The following is a 24,333-nucleotide window of genomic DNA, read 5'->3' as shown; positions in this document are numbered from 1 at the left end:
ACATCTGTTGTGATGATCAACAGTTTTATGGATCAGTTTATCCTTTGAATGTTTACATGTACCCAGATGTTAGACTTAAGTATAAATCATAACTAAGTCATTTCCCCCACTACTTGTCTGAGCACATTGCCATGAACTGCTGCTCAAGGGAAATGTAGTTGTTTTTTTGTTTTTGTTTTTGTTTTTTTTAAGGCAATACATAACATAGTTTCTTGGATTTTTAAAAAGTGAATTGAGCACTGAATGCTTTCCCCTCTTGACTTCAGAGATTGTTTTTTTTTAAAGTCTTAAAGGAACTTTATTTGAGTTTTAAGAAACATTCTACATTTTCATTTTATTTTTGTATGATAACAGTAAGTCTGTATAAACCAATCAACAGGCATTTAAAGTATAAAGATAATTGTTTTCAAACCAAAGTAGTTTTCCTTCATGTGTTTATTGAAGTAATAATTTTATGCCTCCCCCCAACTCCCATTTGAATCGTATTCTCTGGTTGTTTCCATTCCATATAAATTGCATAGCACCTTTCCTCTGGCAAGTTCAGTCACATTCCACAATAAGAGGTCATTATTTTGAACTGGATAAGAGAACAATGAGAAGAGGAAATAAATAATGGAACAACAGTGAAAAATGGGCAATGGATAAGGCAGAAGTAAAGTGGGTAAAATACAGCAGGTAGAATCAAAAGAGGAAAGAGATTATAGGGTGAAGGGGACACTCAATCATTTATTCCATGAGTTTTTTTTCACAATCATTAGGCACTGATTATTACTTTTGGTGTTCTCTAACCCCTACCTCTTTAGGGTCCTCCACTATGACACCTCATGTTTCATATTTCAAGCCTTCCCTTTCCTTTCCCCATCCACCAGAACTTATTTCTTATGTATCTCAATACCTCTGGGACAGAGGTGACAGTGGATTAATCAGAAAAATAAGTTGTATTGATGTGTTAGCTGACTGTTATCTTCTCTCTCAGGTAATTTAACCTGACTACAATGGACTTGTGGACTTACCAGTGTGAGTACTCTTTCTAGTACAGACTCCAATCCATTCATAGTTTCTCATTTTATGTGATTCTTGTCCGTGTCTTGCCACAAATTCTCAATAGAATGTCTACCTAAACTTTGAGAGCTTTCCTTTGGGTCTTCTGTCATTCTATAGATACCACTGCAGGATGCAAACTGACCATTGATTATTCTTTCCTTCCTTTCATGAGCAGCCCACCTCAGTTCTTAACATATATTTATTTAACTGGATGATATTCTATATACTGCTTTATGCACACATATTTTTATTCTCACCACAGAGGTAAGCTCTTGATTAACTTTTGGGCCACCTGTGACTTTGATTTTTCACAGACTGTGATCACTCCTGTAATTTTTTCAGTCATAAAGAATCACTATGTCAATAATACTGTTTCTCTTAGCAGCTTGAGGTTGAGAAAAATTGATATCATGCTGTATTATTTAATGACCAGCATTACTCTGTGAGCCATCCTTTTCCTTATTTTGTCAGACCCCACAATATAAAGGGCAGGCAGTTTCTGAAGGGTGTGATCTAGTAATATGATTGCTCCCAGCCCCAAAGGCATCTGCTCATTAATCAACTTGGGCTGGGTGGGCCTCTCCCAAGTGGGACACTCAATTCTGTTTACCCCATAGACCGACCAGTTTGAGCCTAGGGGACAAGTCTCTTTTGTCCTTGCTTTCTAATCAAAAGTAGGAGTGACTTGTAGACTTTGGTCTACATGGATGGACCAAATGGGAGAAACCTGATTGAGATGGCTTTTGTTTTTCTAGCCAAAATTGCTAGGGGCAGCTGGGTATTATAAAGCAACTAGCATTCTTTAAGTGTCACTTAATAATGATATAATCAGCTATATTTGAAAGCCAGTCCACTTTCCCCAGATGTAGACTCATCTTATCAGCTGAGGATTAGTACCCCTCCTCCTTCCCAAGATGAAGTAATAGAGAACAGAGAGGAGCTGAGAACTCTTAACCCACCTCCTCATTAAAATTTCTACCAGTGGAGATTGCCTTGCCTTTGCCGGGGAAGGTTCAAATGATGTTCTGTCAGGCCAGTCAGAAGGAAGACCTAAGTTTAAATGGCCCTGTTGTTCCTCACTCTGGGTCTTTGGTTATTGAAAGAAATGACCCAATTTATTGGTTACTGCTAGTCTAACTAATAATTGATTGTTCATGCTTGGAACTTTGTCTCTTAGAATTTCTATCATAACAACCATCCTTTATTATCAGGTACCACCCACCAGTTAATAAATGATATCATGTTCAGAGAATTGCCTCAGTTTATACTTTTGTTAAATTTCATTTATGACAAGGTAATTAAAAGTAATTTGTAGTTTCTAAGATATAGTCCAGCCTGCACTCTGCTTCCTATTGTTTTACCTGTGGTACATATTCCTTGTCTGCACATTTCCTGAAGCCTAGAAGTTCTTGGTGACTTCATAATCTTAAATATTGTTTCTACTTTCTCCTGTGGAACTTCCGATACTGTGTTGTTAAGAGTCTATACTAAGAAGTTCTACTGTAATTGATGATGGTATCAAAATACTGGCAAATCTGTTCCATATGTTTGCTGATCTCTCTCTAGGTTCATCTGCAAATATCTAGGGATGATCTCACATAATTGGGTCTCATTAAAAACTTTTTGCTGGTTTCTTTTTCCCTTTTTTTCTTACTGTTTTAGATTCTTGAAGAGAAGCACTATTATTTGTAATCTTCTACCATCCTTCTATAGTTTGAGAAACTGTCTTGTACTCTAAACCAGTCTTGCCCCAAGGCAAGGGTACCATAACCTTATCTATTCAAATACATGAATATTTAAAATGTTCTTAATGAGTGATCAAATTATAGGAACTTAAGATATCATCTTTGCGGGATTTCCATGTGTTGGCCTCTCAAATCATACTGTGTAGGTGACATTCTGCTTACTCATAGAGCCAGGCCTATTGCTTCAAGGAAAGGGCTACTTTTACTCTTTTAACATGCTGAGTTTCTTCTATAGAACATAGGAAAGAGGAGGAGAAGAATGTAATACTCTCATTTCACAGATAAGAAACTGTAGGCCTAGGAAGAAACATTATCTCAAAGTCACAGAGGCAGTTAGTTTTGGGGCTGTGTCTGGAACACAGCTTTCTAATCTCCCAATCTAGTGATCATGCCCTCAAAACTAGATTTCTAGGAAAATCTGCTTGTTTTGACTATTTGATTTTTAAACTACAAGTGATCAGTTTGTGAATGCAGGGAAGAAAGGTGAACCAAACCAATAGGTAATATTAATTATTTCAATGGTAGAAGCTTCTCATTTTGAAATATGATGTGAGATGTTTGTCTTTGCCTAGTTTATACCAAACTGTTTTCCAGTTTTCCTAGCAGTTTTTGTCAAATGATGAGTCCTTGCCCTAAAACTTGGATCTTTGGGTTTATCAAAAGCTAGATTACTATGGTCACTTACTACTGTGTATTAGGTACCTAATCTATTTCACTGATGTACCACTCTATTTCTTAGCCAATACCAAATTTATTTTGATGATTGCTGTTTTGTAATAGAGTATGAAATCTGGTACTTCTAGGTCATTTTGGGTGAAATTGTTTCAGTAGGTGGTTTGGTACTTTTTCCCCAATGTAAATGTGTGGGGCTATTCTTAATTCTCACATAACTTAACAGATGTAGCTATTAACTAGAAGTAGGGGACCTACAGGGGATTGATCTATTAATAAGATAAAAATGGGGAAAAACATATAAATGAGGAAAGACCTGCAGAGAAGTTTAAGAAGTTAGCTTCTCCAACATTCATCAAGTTCATGATAGGGCCAGAAGAAGAAAGCACATCTCCTTAACAGACTAATCACTTGTATCATAATGCTGCCAAATGTTTAATGATGGAAGGAAGAAGAAGTCAAATCTGAAATATCTTAATAAATCTTGAAATCAATCCAGGGCTTTCGATACTTTCATATAATCCATATTCTGTCATTTGTCCAGTATCCTCCTTGGATATACTGACTCCAACATCCCTTGTTCCTCTTGTGCTTCATAGTAAGCATTATTAATGTTCTGAATTTTTTTTAAAGCATTTATTACACCCTAAGACAATGCTATGTACTGTAAAGGAAATTTTATATTAAATTTAATTTTAAAGCTGGAGATAACTTTTTTTTCAGCCAATTGGGAAGGCTTTAAAAATCCTTCTAATATAAATATTTAGGGAAGTATTCATCTTGTAGGTCATTGTGGCAGACACTTGTTCTAGAGATGCCTATTTTCAAAGACCTTAAGTATGGTCTTTAGTAATATGAGGAACATTGATGCTTTTAATGGTCTGCTTTTTCATGTTATTTCTTGGGAATCTGGCTTGTGACACAATTGACAAATCAGCCAAGAGAATGATGTGATAGGAAGTGCAATGCTTGGGAAGAATGCCAGTGATAAGCCTGAGCAATTTGAATGCTCCTGCATGTAGAAACTAAGGTTTCTTTATGTATTAAAAAATGGAAATATAAACATCAAGTTATAAGCACTGCGGGAACTAAAACTTTATTTCTAAGGGCATGTATGTCCCCCCCTTTTTTAAATAGATAAGAGCCTACAGTGGTTTCCTTTCCTACAGAACTGAATAATCCAGAAGACTAAGTGATTATAGAAAGGCCATTATTTTTGACCTACAAATGGAAGAGCTTTAAAGCCATGATGAGCTGCTACTCCAGCTTTGTTTACTGGTATGGAAAAAATGATTCAGAATGTGAACCACAAAGGCCAGTAGTCCTTTCTAACATGGTAGTGTATATACAGTAAATGGGATATCAAAGCAGAGACTCATAGCAACTTTTTGTGAACATAAAACTGAGAACATTTTTTTCTAACCTTTTAGAGTCTATCTCTACACCAGCCCCGGAGTCAGGCAGACCCGAATTCAAATCAGGCCTCAGATACTTACCACCTGTGTGACTCTGGGCAAGTCACTTAACCCCAATTGCTTAAAAAAAAAAAATACATCTCTAAATTCCTGAAGAATCCGGGAAGTATAAGGGAAGGAAAAAAAAAGCGTTGTCTGACCCCTTTTCCTATGCCATTGCACTTCTTTTTTTGTTTTGTTTTGTTTTGTTTTTTAGGCAATTGGGGTTAAGTGACTTGCCCAGGGTCACATAGCTAGTAAGTGTCAAGTGTTTGGTCTGAGGTTGCATTTGAACTCAGGTCCTCCTGACTTGAGGGCTGGTGCTCTATCCACTGTGCCACCTAGCTGCCCCATCATTGCACTTCTAAGCATTGGGACACATGATCTAAGAAAAAAATATACGATTTCCAGCTTCTTCAAAGGGTCCTTGATCCCTTGGTTTTGGGTCCTTCTTCCACCAGTGCAGCTCATAAGAGAATTAAGCTTTCTCCTTCTTTGTGACTTGTCCATGTTTCCTGTAAGTCCATTACAATGGGTCCACCCAATGTGCTGGTAATCTTCTAATTTTCTTGAGGCTTGTTGTTGTTCAGTCATTTCAGTAGTGTCAGACTCTTCTTGACCCCATTTGGAGTTTAATTGGCAAAGATACTAGAGTAGTTTGCCATTTCCTTCTTCAGCATATTTTATAGTTAAGAAACTGAGGCAAATGGGGTTAAGTGACTTGCCCAGGGTCACGCAGCTAGTAAGTTCAGTGCTCTAGCCACTTGGCTAGTTTCTTGAGGCTGTCACTTATCACTGTTTTCATTTTGCTCCCTGGAAAATCCCAGAAAGTATGATTACAAGTCTATAAGCTGTTTCATGGTTTGAACTTCTGGTTAAACCAGAGTCTTGATGTGATTATTAAAAATTCTTAAAGTGTCTCTGACTCCCTCTTAAGCAACAATTCTAGGGTATTTGAACTTTTCAATTTTTCTGGAATCAATAATAATTGTGAGATTAGATCAGAGATAAGTCCCAGAATTATTACCACTACTTAATACTGAGGAATTATGGGAGTATATGGATGAAAATAGCTGTTAAACTGCTGAACTTCTACCAGGTCTCTCAGAATGAGAGATCTGAGTGAGGTTGATATCTGTCTTTCCTGTGGTATGATCATATGAGTGTTCATCTGTGTGTATGTATGTGTGTATATTTTCCCCACCACAAAGTTCAAGCAGTCTTATCACCATGAAAGATCCCTCTGTCTTTGCGGGCTTCTCATCCTGCAAGATCTCTCTGTCCTTGCAGGACCGTTCTCTGGTCAGTTCCTTAAGCAATCGTCATTTAAAGGAAGTTCCCTGTACAATTGTCATGTTCACTCCTTTATTCCTTACTACTCTGTACTCCTAAATTCTCTGGACTTCCTTCTCCACCATCCCATCCAATCCCCTGTTAACTTCTTTTTGTGTGTGGCCTTTTCCCATTAGAATATAAGTACTTTGAGAGCAAAGACTTTTTTTTTTGCTTATATTTATATTCTCAGCATTTTTGCATAATACCTGACATGTAGAAAGTGACTAATATCTGCTTGTTGACTTGACCTATTAGCATCTTATTTCTATATTAATTTGATAAACAAAACTTAGAAATGTGAAAATCAAGTAACATTAGCATTTGATTAGAGAAAGTTGTTACCATAATTATATTTTGGAATCCATGGAGATGTATCTATTTCTTAAAGAACTTTCTTTCCATGAAGATGATCTAACAAATGAAAAAAAAGTATTTTTCTAGAATAACAAAGGACAGTAGGCTTAGTAATTTAAACTATAAAATCTTTCATAAAGATTGAACTTCAGTTGAACTTTACATGTGTCCTGCCTTTCTGCTAGTAAGAGTTTTTTCACAGCTATGGTTCAAAATTCTAAAAGAATTGACACTAAGATACACGAAGACCTTGTCAAATGGATAATTTTATTCTGGAGTCACAGCTCTTTTTATCTTCTTTTTAGAAACTGAATGAATAGGAAATTTGGTGGGGGTTGCAGGGAGAAATAGATTCTTTTCATTTCATTGCAGAAAGGAAGGTGAATAAATCCATTAATTAAAACAATCAATTTTCACTTACCTTAAATTATAGTGAAATGATATATGTTTAAAAAGACTAAAAGGATACAGAGATGTAAATGGTCTTAAAAGGTACCCTGTTTTCTTCATAGAGAAATAAATTATATTAAGAAATTGCTCTTAGAAGAAAAATCTGTTAAAGGAAGTACCTAAAAAGTGATTATGGCATGTAGTCAAAGGTAATAAACATGTGCCAGGTCTAAGATGCATGTTATGAATTACCCATTTTCTTTTGCTGGGTGAACTGGGGAGCGGTATTGTTTCAAAAAGTCATGTCATTATTTTTTTTTCCCAAGCAAAAATGTGTCCAGTGACCTAGATCATTTCAGTGTTGGCTGAAGTCATTCAGATTGTACACATGCATGCATTATGTAGTAATAAAAGGAAACCAAATGTTTTACAATACTTAGGACTTCCAAACAGAAGACTATAGTATTAACTCTTGCAATATTTTTCCACTTAACCTTAAGTTTCATTTAGTTTACAGAGAAGGTGAAGGTCCCTTGTATTCCCAAAAGGTATTTTTTGTGCATTGAAAAAGAATAAGAAACTTTAGCTTCCAAGTGACTTCTCTTAAAAGCTTACACTGTCTGGGATAGCTAGGTGGCTCAGTGGATAGAGCACCGGCCCTGGAGTCAGGAGGACCTGAGTTCAAATCCGGCCTCAGACACATAACACTTACTAGCTGTGTGACCCTGGGCAAGTCACTTAACCCCATTGCCTAGCCCCCCCCCCCAAAAAAAGCTTACACTGTCATTGTTGCTTTCTAGTACCATGCTAGCCAGGGTCACATAGTCAGAATGCTTTAATAATTCATCTTAGTTCACATACATTATCAGTCCAGCACTTAATCAGCATTATCTACTGCAATGCAGATAATGAACTCTAAAATCTAGTTAAATTAAAAAAAAAAAAGCTGTGAAGTCAATTGCCACTAACTTCACAGCTAATTAGCTTCAGGTTTCTTTGCCAAAGTTTTTTTTCCCCCTTTTTCTTTGTATCAGAAGTGATAATAGCTTAGTTGCTGGTGCCATTATTTAATTTTCATTGTCCTAAGACCATTTTTTTGGTCAGTTCTCATTACTGTACCTGTTACTTAAAAAAAAAAAAAACCTCAAAGATGTTCCCCCCATTTCCTTTGGTTTTTTTTTGTTTGTTTGTTTGGTTTTTTTAGGCAACTGGGGTTAAGTGACTTTTATCACACAGCTAACACGTGACAAGTGTTTGGTTGGAAGCCGAATTTGAACTCAGGTCCTACTGACTTCAGGGCCAGTGCTCTATCCACTGCGCCACCTAGCTGCCCCTTCTCTTTCCTTTTTGTGCATTGGAGAATGGGAGGTCTATTTATAGCAGCAATGGAAAAACTGCTACTATTAGGATTTGGGAAAAAAAGATAGAAAAACTTCACTAACCAAAGCATCTTCTCATGTATTTTGTAATTTTTCTCTATGGAAAAAAAATCATTTTCCAGATTTTTCTTATCTGTCATAAAATAGCTGATGTGAATGTGTCTAAATTTGACAAAGGACTGTACTTACAGATTTAGAAGGTGGAAAAAGCTTTATGTTTCCTAAATATTATATTTTTAAAACTTATATCAAAGAGAATTGGAAAGAATGGGGAGACCATTACCTTCTATTTCTTTCATGTCTTTTGGTTCTCTCTTTCAGAGTGAGTGAACCTTTCAAACAATGCAGAGCTTTGTGTGAATGCCAGGTCCAGTACACTGGCATGAGGTTCTCTTTCGGTGACCCACTATTTTTCTTTTTCTTTCTTTTGTGCAATTATTCCTTTTCAAAAGAACCCATTACAGAGGAATATGATGTGAATTTGCAAAAACTCTCAAAAATACACTATGTGTGGTGAAGGCAGTGGTGATCATAGAAAGAATTGGGCAGTATAGATAGACATGGATAAAGATATGTTAGAATATAGGTCTTAGAAAAAGAACACCCAAAACAGGTGAATAATTGGTGAAGTGGTTAAATGAGATGAGCACAACAGAATTGGGAGGGTTTTCATGCTAGTGTAGTAAGAAAACTGGATTTGGAGTTAGATGACCTGGATTTGAATCTTATTTCTGTTCCAACCTTGACCTTGGACAAGTCTTTAACTTTTCCTGTCCTCCGTTTTCCTGTTTGTAAAATGAGTGCATTAGACTAAATGAGCTCTTATGTTCCTTCCAGATCTAAACCCATGATTTTATGATCCTGTCACTATCTGTCTAGGTGCCATGGGAATTACACAAGAAAGGTAGATATAATCTGGAAAAATGAAGGATAGCTGCAGAGAGTAGATGAGACTTCAGTTGGACTTTGTGAGGGAAGACTAAACAGAATTGTTTCAGCTTTTCAAATAAGAATAAAATTCATCCTAAATTTTACTCCAGATGCAGTGAGTTAGTATGCTGCCAGTTGCATAGTTCTTGCCTTTTGGTTGAATGATAGTCACCTACATTTGACATTGGTTGGCTCTGTTAAACAGTTTCACAGTGAATCTGTGAGAATCTTTAATAAATATGTATTTGAACTTCTAGAAAGTAGCATTTTTTTTTGTTAACCCAGAGGGCAGAAAGGACTATCCATATTGCACTGACTCATAATTCTGCTACTGTTTCCCAGGAGGCTTTCCTATGAAAAGGTAGAAGCAGAGACTACATTTTTGTGAAAATGTCTTAAATTGTATATACTGAAGTGGATTAGCTCATTAACCCCATTCACCCCATATATGTTTAAGATTGCCTCAGTTTGCTCCCTAGGGACAGTAATTTGGTATAAATCTTTCCAAGAACCAATTCGTGTTGTATTTCTTATATTTTAGTCATGTTTGGAAAAAATGCCTACATCTGTTTTGAAGTAATACAGAATGGAAAGCAAGTGTTACAGGAGGAATATATTTGTGGTCTTTTCAAGCCAATAATGACAAAATATTTAGGGCTCTTTCTGTTTATTAAGTTATAACCATAAACTCTGTAGCCAAGTACTTTGAGTAAAATATGGTAGTACAGTTAGAGCTTTTTACTAGATAAACTTTTAAAATTCAAGTAAATAAACATTTTAGAATCCCTTAAAGGTAGCATTATCTTTTTTTGGACCATCATTAAAAATTGTTTCAATGCACTAAATGATATCCTAGTGAATGCTAACATATTGCTGAAGGCCTGAAAATAGAGGTAGGGGCCTGTAGAGCCTGTTGAATTTGGAAATGGGCATGCCATTATATGGGGAAAAAATGTGAATTTATTAAATTGAAATCAACACTTCAACAAATATTGCTTAAGTACCTACTATGTGCAAGGTAACATGGTATATATTACCAGTCCTGGAGTCAAGAAGACCTGAGTTCAAGACCTGCTTATGACATCCTATTTCTGTGACCAAAGGCAAGTCTCCTATTTAGTGCCCATAAACTTCTTTAAGACCATAAGTTATGGTGGCTAATTGATATCAATTGAAGGAATTCTTATACCAAGATTTTTCTTTGCCAATGAAATCCTGAATCTTTAAATGCCACCTCCCTCTCACATTCCCAGATGTGTAAAGCACTGAACTCTTATCATATTAGTACTTATATACTCTGTTCTGAGAAAGACTGTTCAATTTTATCTCTAGCCCAAAGGTAAAACTGCTGCCAGTACCCTGCATTATTCTTAAAATTGTAATTTTAAATTGCAATTACACTCTTAAAATTATAGTTGTAATTAAAAATTTCTAGGTAGTTCATTCTAGAGACAGGAGTCTATATTCTTTTTTTATTAATAAATTTATTTATTTTTAGTTTTCAACATTTACTTCCACAAGATTTTGAGTTCTCACCCATCCCCCCACCCCAAGATGGCATGCATTCTGAATGCCCCTTCCCCTAGTCTGCCTTTCCCCCTCTTCTCTTATCCCCTTCCCCTTCTATTTTCCTATAGGACAGGATAGATTTCTGTACCCCATTTCCTGTATTTCTTATTTCCCAGTTGCATGTGAAAACATTTTTTTTAAACATGTGTTTTTAAAACTTTGGATTCCAAATTTTTTCCCTTCCTCCCTCCCCACCCACCCTCATTGAAGAGGCAAGCAACTCAATATAGGCTATACATGTGCAGTTATGCAAAACACTTCCATAGTAGACATGCTGTGAAAAACTAACTCTATTTTCCTTAATCCTATTCTGTCCCCCCCATTTATTCTATTCTTTCTTTTGATCCTATCCCCCCTCAGAAGTATTTGCTTCTGATTACCCCCTTTCCCAATCTGCCCTCGTTGATATCATCCCCCTATTCTCTTGTCCCTTTCCCCCCCTATTTTCCTGTAGGGTAAGACAGATTTCCATACCCAATTAAGTGTGTATGTTATTCCCAGGAGTCTATATTCTGAGGCATATAATTTATAACTGGTGAGTAGAGTCTAATGACTGGTTCACTACATATACCAAGTTGGCTAAAATATACATCTGTGTTGGAGGAATTGCTTCTGTTGACCTAAATTTCTGAATTGACCTGAGATTATCCATTGTTAGGAGTTTTGGTTATTTCTGGAGGTCAATACCTGCTCAAAAACCTCATAGTCCCAAATCAAAGAAGGACCCATAGTCAAAACTGAATAATGAACAATGATTCAGCTCAAAGTGAAATGGTCTTAGACATAAATCAAATTAACTTTTTATTTTCTACCTCGGGCTATCTCCTAGATTGTCATTTACCACCAGAATGAAACTTAAGCACTGGGAAAATCTAGCTCATTCTAATTATCATAGTATATAACCATAAAGCTTTCTAAAAGGCTTGGGTAGCATTGTAAAATCTCTTCCTTTTTAATTTTTAGATTCCATTGGTTAGGAATGTCTCTTGATTTGGATGGGGTCAGAGCCAAAGTTTGCATATACTTAGGAACCACTTCTCTCGAGTAAATAATTCTAGTTTAACAATGTAAACCAGATTCCGGGAGGGTTGTTTAAGTCACTTTACTTCTGGAAGTAGTTTCATTCTAAAGCAATTAAATGTTTTTGTCATTGACATTCTTGGCATATATCCCCAGTAATGAGTCACTTCTCATCTATCATACAACTTGATTATTCTTGGCATAATAGACTTAAAGTCAAGAAGACCTGAGTTTGAATCCTATCCTGGATATTTACTAGTTTTGTGACTTGGGCAAATCACTTAACTGCTGTCTGCCTCAGCTTCCTCAACTGTAAAATGGAGACAATAATATCACCTACCTCTCAAGGTTGTTGAACAGAGAAAATGAGATATCATGTGTAAAGTAGTTTGTAAACCTTAATGTGCTACATAAATGTTAGTTATTACTATTATTACATGTTTTAGGTCACCTGGGACTGTAAGGTTCTATAAGGCCATCTAGGATGGAAACCATCTCTTAATCATTTTTATATCCTCAGTACATAGTGACTATGAGAAACAACTTAACATAAAATGCTCAGTTAGTGCTAGGAGAATGAACAAATATATTGCAATGCTAGTTTGAGTTATATTGTATAGACATGAAAATAATATGATTGTATTTCTTGTAGAATAGTTTATCATTCAGGTCTTACTGATTCAAATATCAGTGTGATAATTGTGGAAAGAGTGATGGGCTCAGGAGAAACGTGCTAATCCTGGCTCTGTCATTATTCTGTGATCTGGAACAAATCATTCAATTTCTTTTGGTCTCTTCTTGATCTGCAAATTGGGGGTTGGTTTTTTTTTGCGTTATAGAGGTGTCTTCCAGCTCTATAATGTGCAATTAATAACTTAGACTGACTTTTCCCACTCCACACCAATTCTTATTTACTGAAGTTTTGCTCAAGGTTGTGGGAGGACAGTGGGGAATTAGAGGATCATAATATAAAATAACCTGATTCTTCAAAAGTGAGTGGCTTTCATGTCTCTCTAGACATTTTGGATTTGGCCATTATAGAAAGGCTTTGCTGTTCCCTCAATCTCAAACCTTTCTTGAATTTAGTTCAACAGTTTTCCAGTCTTTATCTGGAAGTCTAATATATGCCTTTAGTGCAAAGCTGAATTTTATGATGGAATTTTATAGTGAGTATGGCAAGGAGTCTAACATATTACTATGCATATACCTTAGTGGAATAAGGCACTGTCCTTGAATCTTCTTTTGCTTCTCTTTCTATACTTCTTTTATTGGAAAGAAGTCATCTTTCCTATGATTTCAAGTATAATTTAGAGAGGTTATAGTTTGCAGACTCCCAGGTCTGCAAATGACTCCAGTCTAGTCTTCTTTCTAGATCTTCAATCTTTCCTGGATAGCTACAGTCTGATAGTTTTTTCTTAGACGATAGGATCATAGATTTATAGCTGGAAGGGAATTTAGAGGTTATCTGGTCCAACCTCCTCACTTTACAAATGAGGAAACTGAGGTCCAAGGAGGTTCAGTGGGAAAGGTCAACAGAGATGTCTAGAACAGAATCAAGATTTGAACTCAAGTTTTCTGATTCCAGATCTATCATTCTTTGTATGGCATCATAGGCCTGTCCTGCTAGGAGTTCAAAGTCAGCATATCAAAAGCCAAATAAATCTTCCCCTTCAAATCAGTTGCTCAGCCATTCTTGATTTCTGCATCATTCTCATCTTCCATATCTAATTGTTTGACGTAAGTCTTGTCTTTCTTTACAGTATCTTTTTTTTCTGACAATTGTTCCCTCTTTTCCTTCTCACTGCCACCATTCTAATCCAAGCTCTTATACTCTGTAAGGGAACTAGGTTAAGTCAAAGACAACTGTGAGCCATAGCATGATCACTCAGGGAGAATCGGAGGGTCTGATTAAAATAGCTATTATAGTCTGAGGAACACCCAGGTGAGGAGGTAGCTCTCCACAAACTCCTTAGGAGTCACATGCCAACTTTGAGGAAAAGTATCATAGTAAAATATTTGTGCTTTATTGTTTGTCCTACAAATTTTTAAGCACCAGCTATGTGCATAGCAACTGCCTTATTTTCATAGTATAACAAGTTACGTAATATTACATTTCCAATAGGAGAACAAATCAATGTGCATGATTAGCCATGCAGTAAAACTGAGAGGGTTACTTACAACTGAGTAACTTATAATGTTGACTTAGAACTAGCATTAAAACTTTTTTTTTTAAGATATGAGTGATTTAGATCAGCTCTGTGTGTTTTGAGAATTTCCCCCAGACATATGCCAATTTTGGTCTGTCCCATGAGACCAAACATGGCATAACATAATCTAGGGGAAAAAAAATCCCAGAAGGATTCCATATTGGTGGCATATTTTGGTCAAACTTGGCATAAGAAGGCCTAGGAAGGGAAAGTCACAGAAAAGAGATTCCATACCGGGAATATATTTTGCTTTTTATCCCTCTACATGGGCATTTTGCATACTCTGATGACTGTATCAGTTGATTGTGAGAAAATTTTTACTGTGGTTACAAATGTGGCCATAGAAACTTACCATAAACCACATGTGATTTCAATTTGATTTAGATTGCTGCATTTGTCACTCCCCCAAAGATATCATCCAAGTAGATTTTGTGTGTGGGAAATGGAGGGATGACAATTATTATAAATTTTTCTTAAACTGAGAAGAAATGTATCTACTCATACACTTTCTGTGGAACACTATAGTATTGTAAAATAAATGATCAATTGGTCTAAGATCAATTATAGACTCTTTAGAACAGTGGCTCTAAAGTTTTGGTTTCAGGACCAAAAAATTAAATATAATTGAAGGCTCCAAAGAACTTTTTTTATATGGCATATATCATTTATTAGAAGTTAAAACTGATAAACTATAAAATATTTATTCATTTAAAATAGTGATAAACTCATTACATGTTATATTTTTATAAAAAATAGCTATATTTTCTAAAGAAAAAATTTAGTGAGAAGAGTGGCATTGTTTGAAATACGTTTGCAAATCTCTTTAATGTTTTTGCCCCTGTAGTCTCTCTCTGATTGGATGGCTTATCTCAGAATTTCCATTTAAGGAAGGAATACAGGCTAGCCATGTTTCTTATTTCTTTCCAGATTGAAAACCAAACTTCCTCTAACATGCCCCAAGTCTTCATTGTAAGCATCTTCACTTCAGCTGTGGAATTCACATATTGGAAATGTCCTCAGTCCCTTTGGGGCCTTTCCTTCTGATTGGATAACTCCTTCCAGAACTTCCATTTAAGGAAGGTGCCAAGATCAGCAATGTATCATTACTCTCTCAGCTGCACTCAGTACTTCCTCTCTCATTTCCCCATGCTGTGTACCTGTCTCCCCCCTTTCCCACTTCTCAGCTTCCTTTTATTTACTTTCTCCCCCATTAGAATACAAGCTTCTTGGGGAAAGAGATTCTCATTCTTTCTACTTGATTTGTATTCCCAATGCTTAGCATAGTGCCCAGCACATAGTAAGTGCTTGATAAATGCTAGTTGACTAAAAGACAGATGTCTGGCTTAATAAAGACTTTTGAGGGGCAGCTAGGTGGCACGATAGATAGAGCACTGGTCCTGGAGTCAGGAGGACCTGAGTTCAAATCGGACTTCAGACACGTAACACTAGCTGGGTGACTCTGGGCAAGTCACTTAACCCCAATTGCCTCACCAAAAAAAAAAAAAAGAATAGAAGACTTTTCATATCTGCTCCTTTATTAAATTTGTCGTGTAATAACAACTAGCATTTATACAGTACATCCTATATGCCAGGTACTATGCTAATTTCTTTACAAATATTATCTCTTTTGATCTTCATGACAACCTTAGGAGGTAGCTGTTATTAGTATTCCCATTTACAGTTGAGGAAACTGAGGCAAACAGGTTAAGTGACTTACTCAGGATCATATAACTAGGAAGTGTCTGAGGCCCATTGTGAACTCAGGTCTTCCTCCAGTGCTCTATCCAGTGTACCATCTATCTGCCCAAAAGAACAAATGAACAAATGAATGAATGAATTAATGAATGTATTTATTTATTTTGATCTGTTATTTTGGTTGAAATATGAGAAAAAAATCCTGCCTCATATAGATATGTAGTTAGAAAAGGGAGGAGTCTTTTATTAGGTAAATAATGTCTTCATATTATAATGAAAATCGTTTTGACCTTGAGGACAGCCTGAAAGAGTCTTGGAAATCCCCAGGGGTCTGCAGACTACAGTTTGAAAACTGTTGCTTTGGGGCAGCTAGGTGGCACAGTGGATAGAGTACTGGCCCTGGAGTCAGGAGGACCTGAGTTCAAATCTGGCCTCAGACACTTGACTTACTAGCTGTGTGACCTTGGGCAAGTCACTTAACCCCATTGCCTACACACACACACACACACACACACACACACACACACACACAGAGAAAACTGTTGCTTTACAATTTCTTGGTCACCCAGTCTAATCCTTTCACTTGACAGATAAAGAAATTGAGACCCAGAAACATGAAGTATCTTTGCCAAGGTTATACAGACTATCCTTTTCAGAACTGGATCTAGAACCCTTGTTTTCAAGCATATAGATTTTTATTAAGCAGTGCATACCAATTGCATAAAAAATCTGGACCAGGCCTCTTCAGCTTGGCATGGAACCCTGACTACAGGGGGAGACAGATTTTTATTCATTAAAGGAATAATAATCAGGATATAAAACAGTATTATAATTAGGTAATCTGATTTCTAATTAGAGGAAAGATTAGGAAATTTCTGAGTTGAGAGGGAGAGAACAAATAGGTTCAGTTCCCTGAAATCAGAAAAAGAAGTGTCTCACTCCCTCTAAGTAACTGTGTTCATTCAAAGGAACATGAAAACAGTAACTGATTGACCAGCATGGAGCTAGTTTTCAGATAAGACATATAGGTTGCTTGAGATGTATAAACATGAGAAAATCCTTTGCATCAATCTTTGGAACTGACTGGGTTTCTGGTCAGCATAATCTAGGTCCTTAGTTAAAAGTCTGTAAACAACAGGTAGAGATGATCTAGCTTCCCAGCCCTGCAGAGCTAGGTTCAAACAATGCAATAAAGTTCTCTTACAATTCCCATAATTAAATAAAGGTTTCTCATGAGATAGAAATTGGACTAGACCCATAATTGAATAGAAAGGGAACTGAGTTAGATCCAGAATTGAGTCACAAGATGCAGTCATTTTGGTTCACTCAGTTCCCACAATTTTCTCACCTTCCATTCAAAGACAGACTAAATAATGTTCACTATTAATCAACTATTAAGATATTTTAATAATTTAAATCCAACTCTTAAAAAATTGATAATCCGTGTGTGTTATCTCTGTCAAATAAAATATTTGATTAACCATCACCGTTTCCTTCCCATGCTAGAAAAAAAAAAGTTTGCTGCATTATTTTAAAATAATGTTTGGGGGTTTCTTTCCTCCCAATTTTCTTCTTTAGGCAATAGAGATTATGCCAAGAATGATCCATTGGAGTTTAAGTCTCACCAGTGGTTTGGAGCTTCCGTGAGAGCTAAACAGAATAAAATTTTGGTAAGTCCTTTAGACAATTTACCCAGTAGGTTAGCCAAGAAAATCTAGTGTGGAAACTACGGAAATAACATGTATATGCTCAAAATATCTAAATGTAATCAGACAGTTGGCTTAAAAGAAACTTAAAGTTTGATTTTTTTTTTCCTTTTTGCTTTTCTGATCATTAGGAGGCAACTAAATGACACAATGGATAAAAGTGCTAGACTTGGAGTCAGGAAGAGCTGGGTTCAAATATTCCCTCAGATACTTTTGTGACTCAGTACAAGTCACTTAGCCCCTCTCAACCTTGGTTTTCTTCTCTGTAAAATAGGATAATAAGAGCATCTACTTTTCAGTGTTCTTGTGAGGATAAAATAATATTTTGAAGCACTTGGCAAAAAGTGCCATCTAAATACTAGTTGTTATTTATTAAGATTACTATTATTGTTGTTAATTTTCCCTTAGAGTTCTTTATATGTCTGTGTAAACTTCATATTTAGCTGTAAGAATATGACAGGTTTTTAGCTTAATGATATGAGCCACAGTGGAATGAAAGGATATGTAATAAGCAGGAATGGCATTTTTGATTAAGGAACAGTTTTCATCAAAGACTCATTTTATAAAGAGCTGTGTATTAAGCATACCTCTTTTGTGTTTGCTATGGGAAATTATAATCTACTGCAGGAAATAGAGCCAGTTCATACAAAATTCGTATCTGACTTAGTTAATTTAAAAGGATGCTACTAAACTGCCTTGTCTGCGAATATAATTGACCCCAAGACACACATATAGGCTCTTTCTTAGGTGTTTGGAAGCACAGACAATTTCACTCAATCAATAAGCATTTGTTAAATGTTTACTATGTGCCCAGGACTGGGCTGAGTCTTGGAGCTGCAAAGAGAAAATTGAAATAATGCCTGCCCCCAAGCAGCTTATATTATAACAAAAAGACAATATCTACATATATGAGTGTGTGTGTGTGTGTGTGTATGTGTGTGTGTGTGTGTGTGTGTGTGTGTGTGTGTAGTGCAGTAGATAGAGTGCTGGACCTGGAAGCAGGAAGATTCATCTTCCTGAGTTCAAATCTAGCCTCTGACACTAGCTGTGTGACCCTAGGCAGGTCACTTAACCTTGTTTGCCTCAGTTTTCTCATCTGTAACTGAGCTAGAGAAGGAAATAGCAAACCACTCCAGTGTCTTGGCCAAAAAAAACCCCAAATGTGGTCACAGAGCTGGACATACCTGAAAAACAACTGAACAACATCACAGCAACGTATATACATACATATGTGTGCATTCATACACATGTATGTGTATGTATATACATATGCATATTATATATATGTATAATCACAATATGGATGCAAATTAGTTTGGGAGAGAGTGCATTAGAACAGGGGTATGGGGGGAGGAGAATGGGACAAGAAAGCTAAATTAAAAGGTGGCACTTGAACTGTCTTTTTGTTTTGTTTTGTTTTTGTTTGTTGTTGGTTTTTAGTGAGGCAATTGGGGTTAAACGACTTGCCCAGAGTCACACAGCTAGGAAGTATTATGTGTCTGAGACTGGATTTGAACTCAGGTCCTCTTGCCTCCAGGACTGGTCCTCTATCCACTGTGCCACCTAGCTGCCCCTCTTGAACTGAGTCTTGAGGGAAACTAGGGATTCCAAATGCTAGAAGTGAAACAGAAATATATTCTATGCATGAGAGACAGCCAGTGCTTTTGCATGGGAGATGTAGAAGCATGGTAGTACAGCGGTATTCTAGTTTGACTGTATCATAGTGTGCATGGAGGTTACTAATGTATGAGGAGAACTGGAAAGATAAGAAGGTGCCAAATTAGGAAGATAAATGCCAAACAGAGGAGTTTATATTTTGTCCTAGATCAGATATCTTAGGGTTTCATGAATAGGGAAATGACATGATTAGATATGTGCTTTAGGAGAATTTATTTAGCAGTGTATGGAGGATGTATGGGAATGTAGAAGAGCTTTAAGTGTGTTGGACTAAATAGGAGGCTTTGGCAATAATCCAGGTGAGAGGTGATGGAGGCCTGAACTAGAGTGATGTCTGGGTGAGTGTAGAAAGAAGGGGATGCATGTGAGAGACATTGTGGAGATAGAAATGTGAAGACTTGGCAACAGATTGAATATGTAAGGTGGATAAAAGTGAGAAGTCAAGGATCTCAGTGAGGTGTGAAACAGGGTGATAGTAAGTGCCCTTATTGTGATGCATCAGTGGAGTTTGGAAGGGGAGTTTGCTGTGGACTGAAGAAAACTTTTGTGAGCCAAAATTTTAGAATTTAGAATTTTAATTAATATAATTCAGAATTTCAAAAGGACTATCTCAAACTTTAGTTTAACCTAACTACTTACCTTTCATCAAAATAATAAAAAACAATTGTGATTTTTCCCTCTCTTTTTTGTCAAAGATTTTTATAAAACAGGTGGGTAGCATAGGAAAGGGAAGGAACATCAGACAAAGAATCAGGAGACCTGGTTTTAGATCCCAGGTCTACATGTAGCCATTTATAGATCTCAATTTCCTCATTTGTGAAAAGAGGGAGTTGGACTAGATTATCTTTAAGAAGCCTTTCAGCTCAGTGAAGCTATGATACCTAGCTATATCTATGTCTGTATCTATGTCTTTATATTTATAGCTACACACACACACCCCAATGATCTATTTTGAAACAAATGGGGTTTGGAAAGTTGGGATAAAAACATGTCAAGAAAGAATTTTCACAAGGATGGAAAATATAACCATTTTCTCCTGGTATTTACTGTCATTCAATTCTTCATACCTGCGACAGTTAATATGGTTGGGAAGGAATCATGAACATTTTGTAGGATGGTAAAAAGGATTCCGAATGTCTTTAAATCACTAATAAAATAAAATAATTAAAATTATTAGCAAATGTATTATTTGTAATAAAATTAATCACATCTTTACTGTTCCAGGAAGGCATATTAAGCATCCAGTCCAGTAACTAAATTTAGCTATCTTAAACTTTTTTCAGCTTTTGTTCAGGAACTACAAAAATTCTTTCAAACCTCTTCCATCTTCACCTGCTAGTTTAATAAACTTACAGAATCTCAGAGTTGGAAGGAACCTCAGAGGTCATCTGGTCCATACTTGAAATAGCAAAGCCCTTTACTGGGATGTTGGCAGTGATCATCTGTCTACCTTGTGCTTGAAGTACACCAAATATAGGGAATTCCCCACTTCCTGAGGCAGCCCATCCCACTTTTAGACAGCTCTAATCATTAGAAAGTTTTCCTTACATATCTTTCATTCTGCAGCTCCTACTCATTATTTTTCATTATTTTCTCAGAGTCAAGCATAAGAAGTCTTTTCCTTCTCTGTAGGGCAACCTTTCACATATTTGCAGCAAGCCATCATCTTCCATTAAAGTCTTCTCTTTTCCAAGTTAAATATTCTCCATATATGATATTTAGGGACAGCTAGGGGGTGCAGCAGATAGAGCACTGGACCTGAAGTCAGGAAGACTCATCTTCTGAGTTTCCAATCTGGCTTCAAATATTTACTAGCTGTGTGACCCTGTCACTTAACCCTGTTTGCCTCAGTTCCTCATCTGTAAATAATAAGCTGGAGAAGGACATGGCAAACCATGTACTACCAAGAAAACCCCAAATGGAGTCATGAAGAGTTGGGCACAACTGAAATGACTGAACAAACAGTAGAATGTTAAGCATGGTTTCCAGGGATGGAACATCATACGAGATTTTCAGTCCTCTCACCATGCTGGTCACTCTCCTTTGTGTGTACCACAGTTTGTTGGTATCCTTCCTAAAATGGAACTCACAGCATGTAATAATCTGGATTTGGTTTGGCCACAGCACAGTACAGTGATATGTATCACTGTTATTTTTCAGGATACCATTAATGCTTCCTTCCACTACTTCTCTACTGACCCCCTTTCTTAGCCTACATGTTTTATTTGACCGAAGTGCCAATGTGCCTTCAAATAGACTGGCATTACATTTAGAAGAGTAATACTAACAAGCTATATGCCCTTTAAAAGTTAGAAGTCATTCAAAACTAGTCCTTTGACAGCCTTATATCATCACTCAGTCATTCTGTGGCTTATTTTTAATCACCTTTTCACTATGTTGCACTTCTTTCAGATCATTTGCTCTGGCTTTCTTTGAATAGTTTGCCAGTGGCCCAATTCAATATGCTTTTTAAAAAACAAACTGAAAATGTTATTTATAATGTACTATATTAGAATATTGTTATAATTATACTGTATTGCTATAGTATATTTATAATATATTGCAGTATAGTGTATAAGTCCTACAATTACCCAGTTGATATGAAAGGAGAGAAAAGCCGGTTCTTTGAAAAGAGAGTAAAATTAATAAACATATTACTAACCTGACAAAAAAGAGAGAAAAACCATATTATCAACAAATTTCTTTTAAAAGAACATGTTATACTTACAATAGAAAACAAATAAAAAGAATTTTGAGAATCTACTATTCAGAACTATTGTAGCAAAACAAAGAATTTTTTAAAAATGGATTGTTACCTTGAAAATATAAAATACCCTAATTACTGGAACATGGAACAGAGATCTTAACTCAATTTCATAAAAATCACATTGAAAAAGACATACAGGAAGTTCCAAAGAAAAAATTCCTGGTCCAGATAGATTTAAAGGTAAATTCTGTCAAACATTTAAAGAGCAGTTAATGCCCCTTTTATGCTCATGGTTCTCAAAAACTCAGAAAACGCTCTAACAATTTTCCTTTATGAAACAAATACTGATACAGAAATTTTGAATAAAACTCAAGGGAGAAAAAACACTATAGCAACATAATCCAAAAGTTATTCATTATTGTCACGTTAGATTTTTGTCAAGAGATAATTCAACAGTTAGAACAATTCTCATGATATTCAGAACAATAGCCCAAATCACATGATTACATCAAGATGGATTTGTTAAAAAGTCTTTGATAAAGTATGGTACTCATTCATGAAAATAAAATGATATAAAACTTGAGAATATACCATTTAAAATATGATAAGATGTACACATCTAAAATGAAAGGTTAGAATTAGTTGCAAAGGATAAACACTAAAAGCTTTTCAGCAAGTACAGGGAAAATGTAAGAATACCCTTCTTTCCTCTATTGTTTGAAATTGTTCTGGAAATTCTAGTGAGAAGAAAAAGAAATTAAAGGCTTAAACATTGTTAAAGAATAAACAAAATCATCCCCATTTGCCGATGACTTCATAGTAAATCCTAGAAAATTTTCAAAAAACCTACTTGAAATAATAACTTCAGTAAAGTAGCAGCATACAAAATAAATCCACAAATCATTAGCATTTCTGCATAGCAGTTTTTAAAAAGCAGGAAGAAATAATAGAAATTAGACTATAGAAAATATAGACTACATAGAATATAGACTGTATAGAAAATAGAAAATAATAGATATAGAAAAGGAAATCCCATTCAAAAGTTTTGCAAAATGCGTGAAATCTTGGAGTAATTTTTTTTTATCAAGAGACATTCAAGACATATAAATGTGATTACAAAACATTCTTTAAAGAAATGAAAAATGAATTAATAATTGAAGGGATAGTCATTGCTCGTGGTTGGGTTGTGGTAGTACAAACACGATAATATTATCTAAATCATGTTTATTTATTGCTATATCAGTTAAGCCCTCTATTAATTATGGAAGTGATCGTACTATGGGTATGGTATTTTTTTTTTTGGTCTCAGATAGTAGTCACTGTTTTGGTTGAACATTTTTTTTTTCATTTTAAATCTTTGTTAAGATTGCTGAGGAAGGGAAGGGATACATTTATAAATTAATGAGTTGTAAGAAATAAAAAAAACATCAGTAATAAAATAATACAATAGAAGGGGAGAGGAAGTCCCTAATATCTTTAAAATTAAACTGACTGAACCATTTCATATTCCTTCTATCTCAGATTTTTAAAAAAATTTGTCAGGAAACTCAAGTTTATTTTAAAGAAAATTTCTTTTACTTTCTAACAAACAAAATAAGTTATTTAGTAATTCATCAAAGCAGGCTTTATCCCAGGAAAGGGTTTCTACCCTGTGTTCAACAGGGGAAAAGAAAGTAATTCAGTGTTAGTAGCAATGGTAAATTTTAACATGTTTTCTTAGACGAATGAATCTTTAATTTTTGTAGTCTCTCCATACCACCTCCCCCAATGGTGGATAAATCCCTAATGTGTTTTTTCCCTTCTGTTATATGTGTTATATTACCTTACCCACATGGGATTTAAGGTTCTTCTTTGACAAGGCTTCATTTCAACTAGGCTGCAAAGACATCTAATCAAAAGATAGTTTATCTCTTTTGTCCAATCATGTCAGAATCCCGGCGGTTACTTAAGTTTGGCCCCCATTCCTTATTCAACTTGATAGCTAACACAACTGCTTCTGCTTCCCCACATCAAATTTTTTTTTCTTTTGAACCAGGATTTTATTGGTGTAATGAATTCCTGGCGTAGAAACTCTCTCCATTAATGAAGATTTGTAATTTCTAGTCCTAAAGTTAACTAGAAACACAAAGAGGCTCACCTAGAGTTACACAGCTAGCATCTGTCAGTGGCAGACTTGAACTCTACACTTTCTGACTCAAGGGCAGGCCCATCTATCGATTAAGCTATGAAACCTCCCACCCTCATCTTCCGTACTAACTGAGGGAGCAGATTATTGATGGTTTTATTTCTACAGTTCTGCTTTAGTGAAGATTAAGATAGGTTTTGTATTATAATCTTTCAGACTAAAATGAAATAAGCAAATGATCCACATATAATATAATATCTTTATTTCTTACTTAAAAAAAACCCCCAAAACCAAAAAACAAACTTGTACTTTCATTTGCGTAGA

The 24,333-nt window shown here is 35.7% G+C and overlaps 1 protein-coding gene across 1 annotated transcript in view; it reads left to right on the top strand.

Annotated features, from left to right (window-relative positions):
- The window catches only part of ITGAV (integrin subunit alpha V), a 101,250-nt gene that overhangs the window by 19,805 nt on the left and 57,112 nt on the right, over positions 1 to 24,333 (top strand). The window contains exon 3 of the mRNA XM_027865934.1: positions 17,373 to 17,464. Within this exon, the coding sequence (XP_027721735.1) occupies positions 17,373 to 17,464 (92 nt within the window). The remainder of the gene's footprint in view (positions 1 to 17,372; positions 17,465 to 24,333) is intronic.

Source organism: Vombatus ursinus, unplaced genomic scaffold, assembly GCF_900497805.2.
Source record: "Vombatus ursinus unplaced genomic scaffold, bare-nosed wombat genome assembly UNPS02014779.1, whole genome shotgun sequence".
Taxonomy (NCBI): Eukaryota; Metazoa; Chordata; class Mammalia; order Diprotodontia; family Vombatidae; genus Vombatus; species Vombatus ursinus.
This window is presented reverse-complemented; position numbering and strand designations above follow the sequence as displayed.